Genomic DNA, 22,237 nt, shown 5'->3' with positions numbered 1-22,237 from the left:
AATCTTTGTAAAATTGTGCTAGTGGGATTATTTTATTTAATCATTTAGGAATTCAAATTTCCTCCACTATTCTACTATAGGATTCAAATTAGTATCAATTTGGTCAAATCCAAATGGACCTGGTATCAATTTCAATAAATCCCGTTTGCTGCTTTTGCTTATGCATGCACCAACATATTTTCCTTGACACTTATATTTTGACTTGGTCTGATTTGGTCAAAAGTTTGAACTATACTGGTGATTAGTGTAAACATGGTTTGGTTTTTATCGATTTCTCTCACTTACCCATTTGAAATTTTAATTTCTTGGATACATTTGCTCATTGTCACGTACATTTTATCTCAAACCATAAATCATTGACCTCAAAATATTTTTATTATATTTACTATATTATAATGTACATAGTTAATTAAGTATCTGACTGGAATCTTCAGCAAAAGAATAATTTCCAGAAATACTATTTTTATGAAATAAAATAAAAAGTATAAGTGTAGTATAGAGTGAGAACGTCTACAGGCACAACAAGGACGAGAATACTTCATCCCCCATCAGTCCCTAAGATATATATGTGTATATATATATATATAAAAAAAAGAACATTGACATCTAAGCAATCGTAGAGGCAGAAGCTGCCTCTGACAACTTTGTGGAGTTTCAACATGATGACTACCAGAACTACCTCCTACCTAGAGGCCGTCAGTGCTTGTCAGGCATTATGGTAGCAGCCAAGTTAAACCTAACAGCACAGTTCTCTTTAAGGAAAGAGTTGTGCAACACTGAAAAACTCAAACCGGTCGAATTAAAAATATGGAAAGGAAGTTCGTATCGACCTCTCTTTTTTGTGTACAACCCTCCTCTCAACAACCCTTCTCTCACCTGGCTCCAGGACACATGGAATCTACCACTGCATGTTGCTTGGCGACTTGAATGTTCCATCTACCAGATGGGATTATAACCACATGGGATCCTTGGGAAAATTTCATTGATGAAAATCTGGTAGAGTAATTGCAGTTAGTAGAATAATTTCTTTATTTTGAAAAAAAAGAAAGAAAGGTAGAGAAATTAGAAATTTATTAAAAATATTCATTAATTGTTTTTTGTTTTTTAGTTCTTTACATTTTATCAAAAATGTACTCTTTTATCATTTTAAGTACTAACCCATCACCTATGTTGTTTCGTTTTACCCATTTTGTACACACTTTTAATACATTGAAGGTTTTGTTATTCGCATTTTGTAAAGTTAAAGTGTCCAACTGATTAATGGTTTTTTTTAAATCTATGAAAAGAATGTGACTGAATTTCTTCCTTGCTTGTTCTGTCAATTTTTAAAATCATCATTAGTTAAGATAAAATATAGTGTTTATTTGTTGGAAAACTCGGAAGAAAATAGTTGAGTAATGTTTTTGAGTTTAGCTTGGGCATAATACTCAATCACAAATCTTCAAACTTTAAGAATGATGGGTTTATTGGTCAGAACTCTTTTCTAAGATTGGCTCACTTTTGTCTTCATTCCAGCTGTGAGCAAAATTTAAAATAACTTGTTTGTACATAAATAAACCATCATTTTTTTGAATTATTTATGAAAGAAAAGATATATATATATATATATATATATGTTAATTAATTAATTGATTTTATTAATTAATAATTTATTAATTGTTAATTTATTAATTAATTAATTTTAGAACATTTATTGTTAATGTTTTATTTAAGAGTAGTGTAGGTATTAAAGGTAAAGGTTTAAACAATCCTTATTTTATCACACCTAATGGTGAACTGTTCCTAATCTTTCAACAGTGAATCATGAGTTAAAGCGAGAATTGGCAACACTGCATTATTTCATAGCTGCCTTACTTTGTGGTTATAAGCAATTTAAAACTGATTTAATTAAAACTTAAGTAGTAAAATAAAAAATAATAATCTTAAAACAAAATTATTAAGTTGGATATTATTAATATTCATGAATAGTTTCTTTTTGTTAACTCAATGGCTTAGTGAATAAACATATTTGTGTCCATGTATAACTTGATGCTCTGCTAAGTTTGGATTGCAGTTTTTTATGAATGATTAGGAATAAGGATTGTTATGTTGTTGGTCCTTATGTTGATGTATAAAATGATGTAGTTGGTATCACCTAATATATATCACTACTAATATCAGATATATGTTCTAAATTGTTAAAAACATTTAAATAGCAAAAAGAATTGATTAATTATACCAGCCAGTCATTTTTTATTTCAAGCTATGTATCCATTATACGGGACAGTAAGCTGATAACCTGCACCCCTTATACTGAACTAATGTGGAATCTCAAAGAGAATAGAAATGTTCGAAATTGGAAAATGGCTGTACTGGATCAAGCTACCTGGTGAAGGCACATTTAGAGGGCCAAGGACCACATCGGTCGGTCTATAGGGACTTGGACAGAACAATGATATATCAATATAATAATGAATAAAACAAGGATTTATTTAATAATTTACATCTAAGAATGTATTCATTTTTGTGGTACTTAAATTTTATATAAAGCAATGACATCCAACTGCTTCTAATGATTTTCCTTGTTTTAACTGGCTTCCAGCCAAAACTGGCCATTTAAATTTCTTAGACTTCTTTCATAAGTCACTGAGCTATAGAATGTAGAAAGTTACTACTTAACTCTTATTAAAAACTTAATGATTGACACCAAAGTATATATAGATGTATAATATAGATGAAATAACTACTTGGACCCACGGCATGGTACTCAAATCCAAGACCAATAATTTCCTATAGGTTCATTATTAATCAGTTTAGTGTTACTTCTGCTGAATCTTGTCTTAGCCTTAGACCAAGTTGGTTAGAAAATGAAAACTATTCTAGAACAAACCCAAAAAAATAGTATATAAAGTTATGAGTTTTAATTACTATAGTTGTTTATTGATTTTAACACCCCTATGTACTTTAACCTAGTTTGATATCATTGAAGACCATCCTATTATCTATAGTATATATATTACATTTTATTTATTGTTTAAAACAAATTAAAATTTAACTTCATTCTCAATTTTTATGTTTTAGATTCAAACACAAATACTTACATATCCTTCCATGCCCTCCACCAATATTTTCCCATCCCTTGTTATCTTATGATCTATCCTTTGTTGTGTCAATCTGAAAATTACCTAACCCCATTGGCTTTCTTTTCTTAGTTTCTTTATTTGTAATTTCTGTCATGAATGTTTTGTGATTAGTCGAAAAAATATTAGTTTTAATTGACATTTTTGCAATTTACTATCAATAGAAAAAGTAAATGGTATTTACTTTAAAACATAATACTATTCTTTGGATTTATATTCAAAGATCTTAAGATAAAGCAACATTTCAATTCAAGTTTTGAGTATCCTGTTGGATTGATTTGATATTTGAGATTAGTATCATGCATAGAAATTGAATGGATGGACTACCCAATTAAAATAAAATTGAATAATCCAGAAAAAAATGAAATAAGAATATATTAAATCATTGTCGATTGTGTCCTCTAGTTTCAGAAAAAACTCATATTTTTTAATAGTATTTATAAGTTACATTTTGTTAAAATTTTATATTTTACTTTTTAATACTTTAAAAAAACCGGATTGCAGTTAGTAGAATAATTTCTTTAGAAAAACCTCAGTTGAGATCTGGGCTTACTGTTGTTTAGAGATTAGTTTCTGTATATACAATTAAATATGTTGTAAATTAATGTTTATTTATTTAAACTCTAACTATTGTTTATTTTAAAACTGTAGTATGTTCATAAAGTGTTGTTTTGAAGTTATTTATGCTGTTTGTAGATGTATTAATTTGTTTTGTTTATTAACTCATTATTTTATTTATTATTATTGTTTTTACCAGTGTGAAAGTTAATAGATAAATTACTTATTTTTATATTTTGTAAATAAGTTTTTATAAGTTCAGTTTTGAAATAACAATTAAGCATTTGTTAATTTTGAGTAATCACTTTTGTTGATTTTGATTTATGTTGCATTTTGGAATAAATAAGATCCGTGTCACCTTTTGTCTTTTATGAGAGGTATACCAAACACACTGCCTGCTAATTAGTACTGTACAACTTGACTGTATTTCATAATGACCATTAACTATTATTGTGATTACAAGAAATGATATAAAGATCGTGATTAACAGTAAAGCAAGATATAATCAATTTCAGGAATTTCTGCAGTCAGTTCAGAAAACAACTTAATTTTGAAATTCTGGTTCATCTAAACATATTAAATTTGAGCACTAACCTTACATTTGAAAATATGAAGTATACCTATATATAGCTAAAATATCGTTTAAAATTTTATTTTTTACTTCAGTTTTCCTTGCGATTTGGTGTTAAATAGTTACTTTGTCCCTTGGTAGCGAAGAAGCTTTGCCTTGACTGTAATATGCTCTTGCTTTTACCATTGTATATTTAGTCCCAAGAGGGTCTTGAGCTATAACTATTCTAAAAACGTATGTTTGATAGGTATTTCACAATTTCATCATAAATTAAAATCTAATGTCTAAAAGAAATTTGTTTATCATAGATACTATCTGTACAAATTTTTCTCTTCTCACTTGGTTTCACCTAGTTAATCAATATTTATATAATGGAAATGTGTTTGTAGATCATTTGTCCCACCTGTTCGAGATGAGGAGTCTGAAACTCAGAGGAAAGCTCATGCTAAGAGAGTACGAGAAACAAGACGCTCTACACAAGGTGTTACATTAGAGGAAATAAAATCAGCCGAACAGTTAGTTAAAAAGAAACAGCAACAAGTCCTTCAGCAAGCTAGTCAGCAGTTAGGTAATTCTGAAGTAAGTTTTTTGTTTTGCTATTTATATTTCTTGTATATAAGCTGAAAATTACTTCAAGTTAAAAGTGTTAATGTTTAAATTTAAAATAATTTATTGTTAATTTTATAATTAGTTTTAAGTCATTTTAGAATGTCTTTTATTAGCACTCTGTGTCCCATGTATGTATGGACAGGAATTTATTTATCTTGGTAACAGTTTGAGATATCGAAAAAAAAATATTTCAAAGGACCTTAGTTGTAGCTCTTGATAAGATCTATTAAATACACACTTTAGTAATTCTGAAAAATCTAGTTTTATTGGTTAACGATCACTCAAATGCTGTTTCCTCTTTACACCATATTTTTAATAAATATTTGAAAATATATTTTGATATTTTTTGTTTCACTTAATATTTTGCAATAATAAGGTGGGTGAAGTAATATCTATTTTCAACTTTATTAATAGAAAATTTATTTCTGAGTTAACGATTCAGGAATTTTCTGAGGAGGGGGAGACACTCCACAGATAAATTACTTGAGTGAAGGATCGCGCTTTCCCACCTAGAAAATTTAATACATTACATGCTTTGATTTTGTCAAGGTGGCCATTTGCACTTATTATTAATCAAATTTTGGACGGGACTGCTGAACTCCAGGTAGTAGTCATACCTTAGGGACATTTTGCAAACCCTTTAGACATTTAATCATCGTGAAAATGTCATGTAAATAAATGTACTTTAAATAACAAATTAAAAACATATATTTTTTTAAGTTAAGAACATAATTATAAAATTACCTTTTTTTGTAACAGTTTTCAAGAAAAAAAATTTTATGTTAACTTTTCTGAGAGGGGTGCACATTCTGTACCTGGGTCCACTATTGCCTCATTACCACATAAATACACAAGATTCTTCTCATATTTCATTAAAAATACTTTTACAAGTAAGAAATCATTTATTAAAAATAAATATTCTGATTTTTTAAATATTTGACCTTTTTTTTTTTTTTTAAATTTTGTTTTACATTTATTTTGATTTTTACTTGTCAAAAAAATAATTTTTTATTTTATTTACCTAAATAGTAATTGAACTGCACAGCTGTAAATAATTACTTCAAGATTATTTTGATGCAAAACTGGAGATATTATAGGATTTGGAATTATCCAATGAAATGTGATAAGGAAGAATGTAGATGTACTTCCTATGTATGTAATGTATCTAGGCAAGCTCTGGTGGAGATAAGTGTCATGAATGCTCTCAGTAAAACTTTGAATATGGTTTTAATTACAAGGAAGTGTGATTAAAAATATAGCGAGGTATCTGCATGCTATACTTACAAATGTCTGCACTAAAATCACTGAATATTTCTGAAGAGAGTTTTGGTGAATTACTTAATTGATAATTGAATTGATACTTAATTAATTGATGGTGATACAACAAACTTTTTCTAAGGAAGGCAATTATTCAAACTGTAGCTGAAAATTGAATCAAGAAATATTCCTTAAGTACTAATTATCTTATCTCCGTAAGGAATTTGGGATAACTTTTATTGCTACAAGTTCAATTTGGTCGGTGGGGGAATACTTCACAAGTCATAGGTCGTCCATTTCACATGTCACTACACCAGAGCTGAATTCTCGGGGATCATGATACCAGAATGAAAATTTTCTGCTGAGGAATAAATAAAGTTGAAGTTATGGATGACTACTTTACAGAATATTGTTCAGGGATGGGACAAAATTTCTCTGTGACGGAATGTCAAATGCCACAGTTTCATTATTTATTGGGCATGGCAGAATCTTCCTTGGGTGAATCAATTAGGCAGGTTACACCAATGGTCAGTATATGTGTGGTGTGGAATTTATAGAAACTATATCGGTACTGTTTTTATTCCGGCCAAATTAATAGGAGAATTGTATGCCAACTTAAAATTTTCATATAAAAATGAAAAAAATATAATACACATGTTTTATGTTTTATTTATTTATTAAAAGTATGAGGTAGAGAGAAAACTCCGACATTTTAGTGACCATTGAAGTTTTAAAATCAATTTTTTTGGAATCAGTGAAGTATCTAAAAAGCTTTTAATAGATCTTTTCAAGAGCAAGGTACAGTCAACTAAGAACTAATATCAGTGGAAAAATTTGGTGCAGTTCTGAAAATTTTCTCTTTTATGATTTTTAGGGCACTGTTTATGAATTTTAATTTTATATTTTCAATTGAGCACAAGTCGACATTTTGAGATAGATTGCAATTTAAATGAGAATAAAAAAAAAAATCTCAGTAGAAACTTTTCGAGAACTTCTGGAAATTACTCATTTATTCATTTGGGGGTGCTGATTAGGAATTTCAACTGTTACCTCAGTTTTTTTCTTTTGAGACCTTTCTGCTCTACCTTAAATCTTATAAATTTCACTCATGATTAATTTAAGGTGTTGGTTTCTCATGTGTTGTCACTTGTTGTCTCTCATGCTATGAGAGAGAAACACTAACAATAATTCTATAATAATAATTTTTTTTAAGAGAAGAAGAATATAACTAAATGGTTTTTAATGTTACTCATCAATATAACATTCTTATCCACTGTATTTTTTATTTATTACTTACATTTATATGTACATAAATAATAATGTTATCAATCTACTACTGTCTTTGTCCATAGTTATTAATCAACTAGTGTATATTTTCATTTCATTGTTATGTATATTTCTAAATTTTTTAGTGTATTATTTACTTTATTTGTATTTTTTTTTCTCTCTCTGAATGATGGTTGTTGTCTTTTTGTTTTTATAGCCCTGATGAAGACCTGAAAATTAGGTTGAAATGTTGGCACAAATAAATAATTCGTTTGTTTATTTGTGTTTTATATCTACTGTCAACTATCTTCACATCATAATAATTTTTTTAAAGATGAGAAGGTAGTTGACTGTGGATAATATATATGAGGAGAAGATGGTGGCTAATATTTTGGCCAGAATTTCCAGCCTTCATCAGGGCTAAGAACAAAAAATCAAGTTAACAGCCAATGAATAAAAGAATATATAGGATGATTGAAGTAAATAATTGTACTAAATGAAAATTAATGAAAGAACTGGGAAATAATATGTATATATAGGTAATTAAATATGTAAGTCAAATTACTCAATTAAGGAAATTAAAATATAAAGTTACATAATGCAAATAAATATAAATATTTTAATTTAACAGTATTAATTTAAAAATTGAATTTATGAAGAAAAAAAGAAAGGAAAAGAAAATATATATAACTATTGAAATATGTAAGTCAAATACTAGAATAAATAAACAAAATATTAAGTTAAGTAAGACAAAAGAAGTGATCAGAAAATAGGACAATAATAATAATATATGGTGAACATAGCTAATATGGGCAAGGGAAAATAAGAAAAGAATAGAGAAGGAGAAGGGGGTAAAATATTGATAAAATAAAATAAAACAAAACATACCTGCTTGGAAGGAGATCGGAAACCCAATTGAGGATAGCGGTGCGGGCGGTTAGATTCTGAGTTCAAAAAGTACGATAGAAAGATGATGAAACTACTAGAAGGTCAGGAATATGTTACAAGTTATTAGGATAGGTAAAAATAAAAAAAATTACAATTATTTGAAAAAAGGGAACGTATAAAAGGGTGACAACAAATAATTTTTAAAAAATGTAAAAGAATATAAACTATGGGAGAAAAAAAAAAAATATTTTTTTGACAATTTTATTAATATTCTATGGAAAATTGCAGATTACAAAATTGTAGTTCATAATCAGCATCCATAAAAAAAAAAAAAAATCAGAAAATTGTCAGAGCTTCTTCAAAACTTTCTTGGTAAAAGTACCATACCATATTACTGGACTAAATATCATTAGGTATTAATAGGTTAACAATTTTTGATAAACCTTTGTTTAAATTAATGTATTGGAAATAAGTCCTTTTGTTCATTCTAATAACTTAATAATTGCACATTTATGAAACATCTGAAATCAAATGGTGAACAGCTTATCATTAATGTACCGTTCTATTAGTTTTGAAACTTTCATATATAAGTGATAATTACTTGGTATTTGTTTCTTGTGGAAAATGGAGGCACAGTGGCCTCCAATCTATTCTCAGCCTTTTTTTTATGTTCCTATTTGAGTCTATTTGAGATTTGTAGGTGGCAAATATTGACTTTAGTGTGTATAGAATTTCATGAAAAAGGTTTTTACCCTTGTGTATGAGTGTCTTAGATCATAGACATGTCTGTCAATTTCACCATTTGGATGAAATTTTTTGAAAAAGCTGCTCAAAAATTAATTTCTATTGAGGATGACTAAGTATAGAACTGTATAAAGATGTAAAAGCTCCAAAAAAAAAAGAATTGAAACAATTTTTACGCATGTATTCATTTAAGGTATCTTACCTATATGTTTATGAACCCTGTTGACACACACCTGTTTTGTTAGTTATTGTAGTTTTTTTTATTTTTTGTGGAGTAATAGAACCGTTTTTAAATAAATACATAACTTTTGGTAGCATGTTCTCTAGTTCATAATGAACTGACTGATTTAGTTATAAAATAGATTTGTACAACTATGAATGTTGGACCAATATGGAATGGGACCAATTATCAAGTTTAGAATCAAAGCTTGTGTAAATGATTTCATATTTTCTACCCCATTATCTTCCATCAATAAGAAGGAATTTTTAATATTGTAGGGCTTAACATCTCTTGAATCTATCTTAGGGTTATGTGTCATTGATTGTTATTACAAGATATTAAACTTGTCAGTTCCAATTTCGACTTTAAGATATATTACCATAATTAATGTACTATTTTATATATATATATATATATATATATATATATATCAAACGTAATTCCAAAACCTTTCTATGGCGTCAAACATATGCAGTTAGGAGGTTTTGGAATTAATGTTACAATATGATGTAATTATAGTAATATAATTCATATGACATATTATAAACCGTACATATATCCATTTTACATATTATAAATACTATAAGTAATCGAATTGTCGAAGCAAACCTTCAGAGAACAAGTTCTTTGTTATTGAAGACAAAAACCTAAAGGGATACATTTCTCAGTGTGTTATTCTTGAAACTATTCATAAATATCTTGTGTCCATCTACATTTAATTCACAGTTTAAAAAAAAAGTAATTTCTTTCCTTTAAAACTTCGTTATTGTATTTCTGAATAATGTTCATATTATTCACAGTTATTTCTTTTTAAGTTAAATCTCTGTATGTATTACTCATAATTATTTTTACTTTTATCAAGCCATGTATTTAGGTTATTGATTTGGTTAGCCTACAGATGAAGTGGTTGTGAAAGTGCATAATGTAGCTCCGAGTTCCGTGAAACCACCTTCTAGTCCAGAAGATGGTGGCCCAACCTCCCCAGTTGTGAGTGCTACACTCACAAAAGGAAATGTATCTACTACTGATGAAAGAAGGCCATCTTGGCGGTTGAGAGTAGACAATGGGAGCAAGGTCTGTTTTTCTGCTTGATAGCAATGTCCCATAACATGGTTTTACCACTCTCACCCATTTATCAACTTCAATGATAAATCATAAGAATTCCCAATACTAAATAATCTTTTAGTTAATTTAAGCTTGCAATACAGTGTCATAAGATGGGTGAAAGAATATTTTTGATTTTTAAATTTTCCCTTATCAACAATAATTTTCATAATGTTATTAGTCATTTCTGAAAAATAATAAGTTTAATAGTAAATTTTATTGTGAGCTTATTTAAAGAATAAAAGGGGATTGCTTTGCTATTAAATTGATTTTTTTAAAAATTCATTATACCAATTTCTGTTTATGTGTTTGAAATTTATTGTTTACTTGTAGTTTTAGGGGGAAAAAAAAGATCTTATGAAGAGTGGTACCATGTGGGTTATGCTTGTCTTTGTTTTTGTTTTGCTACTTTGCATCCTTATTTTTCTGTTAATTCAGCACAATGTAAATACTGCACTAGTGCACAGATCAGCTATAGTTTGGTTAATATGTTATTTTTTGTTTTGTACTTGACTATTTTTATCATTTATTTTATTAGTACAATCCTACAATATATCCTAAGTTTTTGACAATGTTTTAATGTTGTGATTCATGATGGATTCCTATTATCTGAGTCACTACACTGTTATTTGGTTTCACTTGTATGATCTGCATGTTCCTTTGTCCTCTTTCATTATTTGAGTCTCTGGTATCACAATAAATGCATTCTACATTATTCTAAATGTTTGTGTGCATGTATTTTTAAATTAGAACTATTCTGCATGGATAATTTTCTGTTATGTCACATGTATGTAGTTTGATTTAATTTTGTTTCTTAAAATTTATTTTTAATTACTATTTATTTTTGTGTCGATGTCTGTATGAATTTCAATTAAAGTTTTTTAATGGATTTAATTAACTGATAGAATATTTGTTTATTCCTATATTGTATGAAGTTCTTTGAATTTATATGAGTCCATTAGTTGAAAGTTGGTTTCAGGTTATGACAATCATATATTGAAATTTACTGGGTTTCAGAAGTACTACATTATTCCTTAAGATAATTTCTCAGCATGTTTCTTGTTTGTTTTTATTATTGTTTCCATTACATATATATATTAAATCTATTGGAATGGGTAAAATGTTTATTAAATTAAACAAAATTAAGTTTTGTAATTTATCCCTGAAAATATTTTGGTTGCACTTGATATGATTTACAGTAGTATCATTCTCCTATGGTAGAGTTATAATAAAATATTCTCTAAATCTTAAAAACATTGATTTTGTTATCATTAAATGGTATATTAATCTTATAACATCTTTGATTTGAGTAATTAGAAGTTATTTTTTGAGTGAAGCAAAATCAGTTGTATCTTATGCTTTAAATTTATATAATAGTGTGAAAACTGTAAATGATCATGCAATAATGTTATCACTTAGGGACACTATTTTAATTTTCTTGTTAGTGCCTTGCTTATTTGTCATAGCCATATTCCAACTTCTGAGAGGTTTTTTCTTATCCATTAACTAAGTTCTAGACTGCAGTGCCTTTTGCCTTGAAATTCTCTTCAAATTAAAATGAAATTAAGCAGTTTCAATTTTAGTCATTTCAGTTTTGGAGAATTTCTGATTTCTAAGTTTGCTCTAGCCAACTTTTGAACTTAGAATACAACACATTGCAGGACATGCTCTCAGTAAATATAGGTCAAGTTATTGCATTATGGTTGGAACATTTTGTTCCAATGCATAACAAGAAGGTAATAACATTTTGTAACTAGCCAAGCACTGCTTTCCTTAGTTTTAAGCAATAAAAATCATTTTAATAATACCTCTATCTAACATAGCCAAAGTTTTGTCTTGTTCTTTTGAATCTGATATATTTTTCTCTGTTTCTCAGTTTATGCTCGAGGATGCCAGGAAAGAAGGCTTTAGCACGAACAATGCAGCTGATGTTGTTAGAAAGACTGCTGTTGTTACTCCTGTCACTGAAACTGGAGATACTACGGTTACTCTTCCCTTACGAAAAAGGGGAGAAGAAAAAGGTAAAGTTGTTGATTAAAAAGAAAACATTTTTTTTAAAGAACAAAAAGTATCTTACAAAGTTATAAGACAATAATCTGTTGCATGTTACCTTTATAGGTTCATTAATAGAGGACTGAACTGGAGTTTATATTGTAAAAGATAGATTAGCAACTAATTTTTTTAACATGTATGGGGGTTCTTGGATAATCGAATTACAGCATTTTATTGACTTAATGTGATAGATAAGAAGGTTAATTAAAAAAACAAACAAACTTCAGAATATGACTTTTAATAACAAACAAACGTTGTATATACATTCTATTATAATATATATATATAAATACATAAGAATGAATGTTTGCACTTTTTACATATGTATTGAATTTTCATTTAGAGAAAAAATCAGAAACTTTATATATAAGAAGATGGTCAGGGTTGCGGTCAAAAGAGAAACAAAAATAGTTGTAAACTAATTTTGTTTCTCTTTTGACCGCAACCCTGACCATCTTCTTATATATCAATTTTTACGGTAACTATATATAGATATATATAATCAAAAATTTTATTTTAATTTTTACAAAACTTTTTTTTCTAATATAAATTCTCATTGTCCCTAGCAAGATAATTCTGTTATAATCAGCATTTTTCTATTTGAAATAGTTTAGTTGAAGTTCTGTTACCTCCAATCCTTGGTTCTTTTTATTTTTTGGTTCCAAAATGATAAGCGAATCTTCATTCTCATTACTCGAGTTACCCTAATCAAACCTAACAAAGTTGATCATCTTTTCTGTGGAGATCTGCTATTTCGTTGTCAGTCAGTTGTTCGAATCCCTCCTTGTCCATCTCACTTTCCTACCACTTTTTGATGTTATCCCTTTTAACTTAAATGAAATTCGGGTGAGTCTTGGTTATTTTGAGTCATGATTCTTTTTCCATTTCTTCTGCGATTTCCTTGACAAAATTTTCTTATTCCAATATTTTCCCCCAAGGAAATTTATATATTCCCCCAAGTTATTAAGGAAAATGTGTAACGCTTCTTCTAGATGAGAGAGGAAATGCTCAAAAAAATGAAAGGTTATTTTACTCATCTAATAGGAAAAAAAAATTATCTATCAAAACTATCAAGGTATCTTTCTATTACCTATTGTCTACAAGGTACTTAATGCCGCAATACAGGAGCATTGGCCTATTGTGTTAAGTCTTCATGATGTATCCTAGAAGGATCTCCCACACCTATGGTCGATTCATGGCTGATACAACAAAATAAATATGATCCTTACCACATCCAGACTCGCGTATGGGCTCAGAAAGTAGGAAAACATTGCCTTACTCGCAAAGCTACTACGATTTCTCATAAAAACATAAATCTTCCATATTTATTTTTATTAGAAATTTGAATATTTTTCATAGTTTTTGCTCTTTTATTGTATTCAACCCTTTCAAAACTGTCCAGTAATAATCTGCAACTTTCATGATTAAACATAGTATTCAAATGAAATACATGTTTAAAGGATGCATAATTTTTTTCCTTATTAAATTTTATTTATAAATATTGAATTAGAGTAATTTACAATTATGATTAATTGATTTCGTGATCTTGTTTCTCATTTATCAAAGCAGTATATCTTTTCTTGTTTTGTTCAATAATTACCTGTTAATATTATCTGTGTTTTTGCAGATCCAGAAAAAGAAAAAGAAAATGAATCACGTAATGCTCAAGCCACTCAAGCTGCAATACAAAGACGAAGAAGGCCGAAGAGGCGTTCTACTGGTGTTGTTCATGTTGATATGGATGTAGGTTATTGTTTTGTTTACAATAATATGACTTATTTTACTATTTATTTAGGCATTTCTGATATTAAAATGATGGTAAAATACCCCCAACATTAGCTGCTGTATAATATAGACATCAGATTCTCCCATTGTTCTAATGTTTCAGATGGCACACATTTCGGATTGATCAGTAATTTTTCCATTATCTGGATCTATTTTGGCAATATTAAACTGAATCGATGTGTAATCTCTCATATTAATAATATTATTTGCATGACATTTTCTTGAGAAATATAAATCAGCTAACTCGGAAACTTTTTTTTTTTAATGAAAAACACTTACTTAAACTCTAGTTTTTGTGAAAAATGACACTGGAGAGTTTGTTGATTTATATTTCCCTAGGAAATGTTCTGCAAGTAATTGGATTATCCATAACAAAGATTACTAGTCTATTCTGTTAAATATTACTGAATAAATTATTGTGCACTGTTTAGTTATTGTTGTAGACAAAATCATCTATGTTAATACTATCAGTGTTCTTATCAGTTAGAATTGTCATTGTATGAAAAATTTAAAATTAATATTAATTAGAATTTTATTAATCTTGGGTAGGGCAAAATTTTGTTAATAAGTTGTGTTTTCCAAGATTATGGCATGGCAAGATCTAAGAGAAGTTTGTTCTGTTTGATTATTTGAAAACAATATCAGACTATTGAATTGAATACACTTTTTCCCTATAATATTTCTTCGCTGTATTTTTTTATTGAAATTAGTATTTTACTTTAAAGGAGATAGATCCAGAAAGGCAATCAGACACCAGTGGAGGCTTGAGCCCTAGCGGAGAGGATAACTCCAATACCAACAACTTGGAAGTAAGCATTTTGTGATAATAATAATTATTATTATTATTAAATGGATATGAAGGCTTTACCTGCACGATTCATATTTCTCACTTCTGCAAATTTTATAATTGACATGAAAAATCTTTTAATTTTAATTAAAAAAGGTTTTTAAACTGGCATTTTTTCCTGAAAAATGTAATGTTGTGTAACTAAATTAAATTTTCAAATTTGAAAAACTTAAAAACCATGTTATATTGAAGAACTGGTTTTTCATGTATAAACCCTGTATTTATTTGCTGAAGTGGAGAAAGTAAATTTTACAGTTGAATACTTTATATGAGATAATATAAGCATGCCTTGTAGATTATTAGGAAAATATGGATATCCTTCGAATTTTTTTTTTCTTTAGATTTATTTATTCAGTTGAAGTTCATCATATTACATCAGGAACAAAAGGGAGGGATATGTTATGATTTATAAGAATAGAAATTTCCTTTTTAATTTTAATGGGAGTTAAAAATACACCTTAAACTAAAGCAGTAATAATGATCAGAGGTGGTTAAAATATAGTAGCATGGCGGTCTCGAACAAGAGGAGGTAAACTCCACTAAGTTTATATTTATATTTTAAAAAATCAAGAACTTTCAATTTTTCATTTTTAATTTGTTGATAACAGTAAATAATTGGATAATTTACAATAAATACAATTATCACAAATTGTAATTTGTCACTTCTATACAACTTTTTTTTTTCATTTTTAATAAACTTATATTACTCAAACATTAACAAAAAGCATATACTGATTTATGAAAATCTTAATGAAATTTTAAATATTTGTACAGATAAATGTTATTAGCTAATTTATGTGTTGCTGTACTTGTTATTTTTCTTTTAAATAAAAATAAAATTCTGAAGCTTTGTTAGTAACCACTTCTGGAATAATAATATCATATTTCAATAAACATTGAATTTCAACTGCAATAATTACTGAAATACTATATGTTTATTTAATCCTTTGGCCTTTATAAATTATTTAGGTAAAGATTAATCATGCTAAACAATTTTCAGTGAAGATCTTTATCATTTTATATTTCCAAAATAATGTTTCTCAATTTTTTTTCTTATCTTATTGCTTATAGACTATTATAATATGGGAACCATGGTAATGTCTTGATAATTGTAAAGTTCTCATCTTGTAACATGTGATGGTGTCCATGAAATTTAAAGGTTGTATCTATTCTAATTTTTATCTTTGTTAATTTTTAATTCTTTCACATTGTTGACTGCCCAGTTAATGGCAAAGTCCTTTTAGTACAGATAAAATAGGACATAAAAATAAATAGAATTGGCCTATTGATGAACAGCTAACAAAATAAGTTATACTTTATTATAATCAAAAATTGACATCATATTTCTATTATTGATTATTGCATTTTTATTTTTTTTCAGTTTTTTGTTAGTAACTAGAAAACAAAGTATTCTACATTTTTTTTTTTTGGGGGGGGGTGCTTAAGCTGTATTGCAGGTATCCCACTTCTCTATCCAGTGGCATCACTTTGAAATAAAAAAAAAATGTAAATGTTTTCAGTATTTTGTTTATAACTGAAAAACTAAACATTTTTTGAAGATAAACCTTTTAAATTTCCTAACTAATTGCAAAATTTCCTACAAAATGAATATATTATATTTCATGTTTAACCATCCTGCAATATAGCTAGACTTCACTTGAAATAAACCACTTGAAAAAAAAAAAAAAAAAAAAAAACTCCCTTCTAACAGTCCTGTATGGACTCAGTATACCTGGCATTTTCAAAGTAGTTTGGGGTATATGATGATGATCCTGGGGCATACTGGAATAGTTAGAAAAGATTTTTTTTTTCATTTTTCTGAGAATACCAGAAAGTGGTCTTACTTAAACTTGCTCTATTGATATCGCAGGTTTGTCAAAAATGAAATAGATATTCATATTTTGTAGGAAATTTTTCCTGCTTTAATTTTTTATCAAATATTTTTCAGCCAAAAATGTTTAAATTATAGGCAAAAAGAAAACTGAAAACATTTTCAACATTTTTTATTCTATTTTTGTTGTGAAGCCGCTGGTTAGCGAGGTGGGAATTTTAAATCATGTAGAATCGTTAAGATAAAATTTCTTTCAGAAAGTGCTCTATCTGATTCTTCAAATGCATGGACTATTTTATAGCACTCTCTAGTAGAGTCACAGATTAACTGAAAATAAAATGTAGTATATGGATTTTGTAGGAAATTTTGTATAATTTAATTTTTTTATATTATGCAAGAATGTTATCTCTCATATCCTATGTTATCTCAGTCATTAGTTTTCTAGTTATTAGTGAAAAACTTGTGTTCTTCACTGATTGCATTTCTAATCATCTCCCATCTCCTTATATTTAATCTACAGTTAATAATAAACAGCTTATTAAGTAGTAATTAGTTATAGAAATGTGTCACTTTTTGTTAGTATATGTTGTTTTAAGGTTATATTTCTATCTTGCCTTTCTGCCCATTAAATTAATTATTAAAAATATTTCAAGAAATTTTATGGACTCTTTTGATTCTTCAAGATCATAATAAATGAAATGTTTTTACAAGTTTTTTCAATGGATCCATTATTATTATTTTTTTAGTAGATTTTTGGCTCTTCTTTACCTATACTATTACTATTGTTTCTAATGAGCTAATAGATACAACCAAGATATTTATTGAAAATTTAGGACAACTATTCTTCCCAAAAAATGCTGTTTCTGCAGTTTACATATTCTATATAATAAACACTCTACAGAGTGTGTAGGTGTAGGATTTGAACTGGTACTGAATAATCTATTAATATTAATAAATTAAAAAATTCTAACAAAGTACAGTAATTGTCATTTGGGATATTACTAATTATAATTTTGTTACACAATTTAATTAATAATTACATAATTTTATTGAATTATTTTTTTAAAAAAGTATGTTTGAGAGGTTTGTATTTATTTGTTTAACAATTGTCTGACCTATTCTATATTAAGAAGAGAGTAATTTCTAAGAATAACATCAAGCTTTGACAGCGGTTTCTTAGATTTCACCTTCTTTGTTGCCTGTGTGCCAAAAATTATCTTTAAGTTTCATGAAAACTCTTTAATCATGAATTATATTTACTGCTGAGGTGTTGTATTCCAAAACCAGCCAAGTCCATTTTCAAACTTTTAATGTAGTTTAGAGTTTCTTTTTATAGTTTATCATGAGGTTAAATTCCCCCACCTCTCAAAAAAAAAACTCACAAAATAGTTAAATGACTTTAAAAATGCCTGTTTTTAAAAGAAATTCTTTCATTCCATGACAATGTAATACCTAAATTGGTTATAATAATAATAAAAAAATTAAAATTAAAATAGTAAACTGGACTTGGCTAATTTTGAAATGCAAGGCCTCAATGACTTGTTAAGCATGCTATATCAGTGGCGAATAGCTGTTTATCATTGTAGTTAATGTTCAATAAAGATTTTTTTGCTTATATATACTTTGAAGTAATTATTAATTTCTTCATCAAACTTTAAGATTTTGTGATCGAAATTCAATGTACAAAAATTTTAATTTATAGAAACATTGCAGTTTTTTACCTTGATTTATGAAAAAAAGAAAATTGAAATCTTTATCCCAGCATTTTAATTTGTACTCAATTAATTAATTTTTATTTGTAATTAGTTAAACTCAATTTTTACGACCCATTTTTATTATTCCACCTTTCATGTAAAATAATATATTAAACGGTGATCACTAAACATTTTTTTTTAAAATAGGAAGGTATAAATTTATAACATTTTTTTCCTATTTGGAGGCAAAAATGGTGATTTTTTTTTGCGATAATTTACTTATATACAAATTCTATTTGTTTTACAGAAATTGTTTTTTAAATTCTTGAACTAAATTTGATTTATTTACTTTTTTGGATAATTTAAATTGTTTCTACATACCTGGTAAATAAATACTTACAACATTTTAGGATTTCCTTAGTAAAGGTGTCAAGGTTTTTTAGATTTCATTGAATATAGAGTTACAAATAGGTCAGATAAAAATAAATTTGTCTGTATTATTATGTCTTTGTATATTTTTTGCAACCTTAACTTTTAGTTGTTTTTAATTGAAGTTTTCTCAGAGCAAAATATTAGTCTTACATCATCTTAAAATAACATAGCATTTTAAATATATGAATAATCATACTATTTGTTTTCATTTCAAGATTAGTATTGATCTTTCTGAATCTATCATTAAAAAAAATATATATTATTTTACATAATAGTGACATCTATTAGCTTTGTCTTAACAATTTAGCCAGTTGTTGGAAATAGGTTTTTTTCAATGTTAACAAGAATTGGTTTCTCAAAATTTTATTTTTCTGGTTGAATAATTTCTTTCTTTTTTAATTCAACTTCCATTATCTCTCCCCATATATTTTTAGGTAATTTTAATCATTGTATTGATGTGTAATAGTTCATTGTATAAAGGTAATGATTTAATATTTTTCGGGCGTAATATTCAGATGAAATAAATGTTTGAGACTGTTTACTTTTTTTAGTGAGTAAAATATCAGATTAAATGATTAGTATTAGTATAAAGATGTTAATTTTATAGCATTATTGTAATAAGTTGTTTATGGATATTGGCTTGGAAAATATAATATGTCAGGTCATAGTGTATAATGTATATGTTAGAAAAACAAAGTTTTAATTAAAACAGAATTTTATTTAAAATAACTTCCATTAGCTTCAATACATTCCTTTCAATATCTAACTAGTCCCCTCCCCCCTCCCCCAGTTTGAAGATTCTTTATGACTTTGAATCAATGAACTATATTTAAATTTTTAGATAATAGAACATAATGTTTGTCATGTTGTGACATGTTTTGTAACTTTAAAAAAAATTACATGCAATTAAAATTTTAACTCTTATCTTATCCACCTGCCTATTATTGTTCAACTGGCTTGTTTCTAACTTATTATTATAACTTTATTGTGCTTGGTGCACTTTTAAAAGACACGAAATATTCCATAATGAAAAATATATAAAATCCTTATTTCTCATGAGTAATAAATATGATTGAAAGCCATGGATTTTCTGCGATCTAGGGATAGAAAATGTATAACTAGGCATTGGAAGTGATGTATTGAAGCTAAGAGAAGTTGTTTTAACTCTCATTTGTCTCATACCGTGCAAACTGATGTTTCACATATTTCAACTAATAATCTGTCTTATTTTCATTTGTTTTATTTATTATTGAAAAAAGAAAAAACTTTTATTAGGTGTTATGTTTTCATCTTTCATTGTAGGATTTTGTTATTTTTTTTTTTTTAATAAAATTGAAGTTTTTTACTCATAGTATTTATAATTTTTTGTTTTTAAATCGATGTAATAGTAGTTCACAAAATCTATTTTGATGAATTAAAAATCTTATATGATTTAAAGGATATAATTTTACTTCTATTAACACTAATATTAGAGAAACCCTTCAATTAGAAATTAATTTTTATCTTTAAAGTAAAAATCATTAACATAAAATATTCTGTTTAATGATTAATACATAAACTATAATTTTTAAATCATGATCTTAATGATGGACTGTTTTTTTTACAATTTTTAATATATATTAATTTCTTTACCTAGGTTTCTATTTGTATATGTCTTTAGCATTTATGGATTTATTGAATTCACAAATCTATTGTAGATTTGTAATATTTTCATTTTCGCTTCTAACCAATTATTTTAAACATAAAAGCAAAAACAGATGGAGTCATTGCCAGAATTATTTGGTTTAAAATTTGTTTATGACTAATGTTTGACGTTGGATGTGGGTGGAAATAAGGCTTAAAGGTGGAGGTGGGGAGCCTTAAACTATTCTTGACTCAGTTTTTAACAAGATGTCGTATGGTTTAGGCAGTAGCTACAGGAAGATAGGTTCATCTTCCTCCCGACCTTCCAGTTTGTACTCATCCCCTTCTTTCAGTCATTTAGGAGGAGGTTGTAATTACTCACTGCGATTATTGATTTGAAATATTTTATTTTTCTCAACTCTTACGGTTTGCTTGTCCTAGTTAGCATTTTGTTCAGAAATTCAATTTATGTTATAGTAAAACCTTTAATATTAATTTTAAAAAAAATAAACCTGTGAAAAATGTGTTATAGCTACATTTAGTTAATGATGCATCAGTTTATTAAAAAAAAAAATCAAGATAATTAATTAAACTATACATAGTCAATTTCTGTCAGTTTCTTTATTAACAAGACAAACAAATAATATTAACATTAACTTACATTTTTATTAGATCATCATGATCTGCTATTTTGTTTCTTTCTTACTGAGTAGTTGATTGCTAAATACTTTGAAATGAAATTCTAATTTATTATTTAATGAGCTTTTAATTATTAATTAGAGATATTTGTAAATTTATTGATGAAGTATTTATTAATATGCAAGTCCTCAGTTCAATGCAACTGTTTTAAAATCAACATGTTTTAAGAAATTTAAACTTGTTTCCTTTCTTTGGCAACCTTGTAATTGTTTACAGGGAGGAGATTGGTAGTATTTTTGGAAATTTTATATACAGTTTATATTGAGTCCTCTTTATTAAGTGTGTGCAATCATTTTATATCTGATCAGAATTGTCACTTTTCTTGTTTGACTCATAAACCACAGCTAAATTTTACCAGAGTTAATTAATCACTTAAAAATTGTGTATTAGTTCATTAAACCTATGCTTGTTTTTGTTTTGGTTTTAGATTGGATGTTTCTTAAATATTTTAAGTTGGTGCTGCCTTTCCATCATTAAAATCTTTTTTTTTTTAAATAAAGTTTTTATAACTATTTCTTATTGATCATCTGTGATTTTTTTAGTTTTATCGATATTTCTTGCTGAAAAGTCTTTGCCAAGATTTTGTGTAAAGATAATTTTAGAGTTTCTGGATGGGAATCAAATCGTTCTTATTTAAATGTATCCTGTGATTTCTCAACATTGACTTAAGGGTTTTTAAACTCTTAGTTCCATTTTAATAAATCATTTTAGGCATTTTTCATTATTTTAGTATTAGTATAAATACACTTTTGATATATATCTGTTTAATGAAAAAAAAAATTGTTTGATTTGTTTATAATTAAATTGAAATCCATGAATTGATTTGTTAACTTTTTGAAATATATTAAGCTCTTAAAATTGCTGCTGCTGCTCTGCTATGTAATAGGTTGATATATCAATATTTCTTAGCCAGGTTCCAAATTTAGTGTTGCTTTTTT

General features: G+C 27.2%; 1 protein-coding gene across 6 annotated transcripts in view; it reads left to right on the top strand.

Annotated features, from left to right (window-relative positions):
* LOC106689635 (Myosin binding subunit) overlaps positions 1–22,237 on the top strand; it is a 93,576-nt gene that overhangs the window by 60,864 nt on the left and 10,475 nt on the right. For 5 of the 6 annotated variants that reach the window (XM_014434723.3, XM_014434722.3, XM_014434726.3 and 2 more), the window contains 5 exons: positions 4,638–4,827; positions 10,124–10,306; positions 12,213–12,357; positions 14,016–14,131; positions 14,899–14,982. In XM_014434723.3, the coding sequence (XP_014290209.1) occupies positions 4,638–4,827; positions 10,124–10,306; positions 12,213–12,357; positions 14,016–14,131; positions 14,899–14,982 (718 nt within the window). The remainder of the gene's footprint in view (positions 1–4,637; positions 4,828–10,123; positions 10,307–12,212; positions 12,358–14,015; positions 14,132–14,898; positions 14,983–22,237) is intronic. The other variant, XM_014434727.3, reaches the window with a different exon arrangement.

This window comes from Halyomorpha halys, unplaced genomic scaffold (assembly GCF_000696795.3).
Source record: "Halyomorpha halys isolate HHAL.00 unplaced genomic scaffold, Hhal_1.1 Scaffold1421.1, whole genome shotgun sequence".
NCBI lineage: Eukaryota > Metazoa > Arthropoda > Insecta > Hemiptera > Pentatomidae > Halyomorpha > Halyomorpha halys.
Note: the sequence above shows the minus strand (reverse complement) of the source record. Positions and strands in the feature narration are given on the sequence as shown.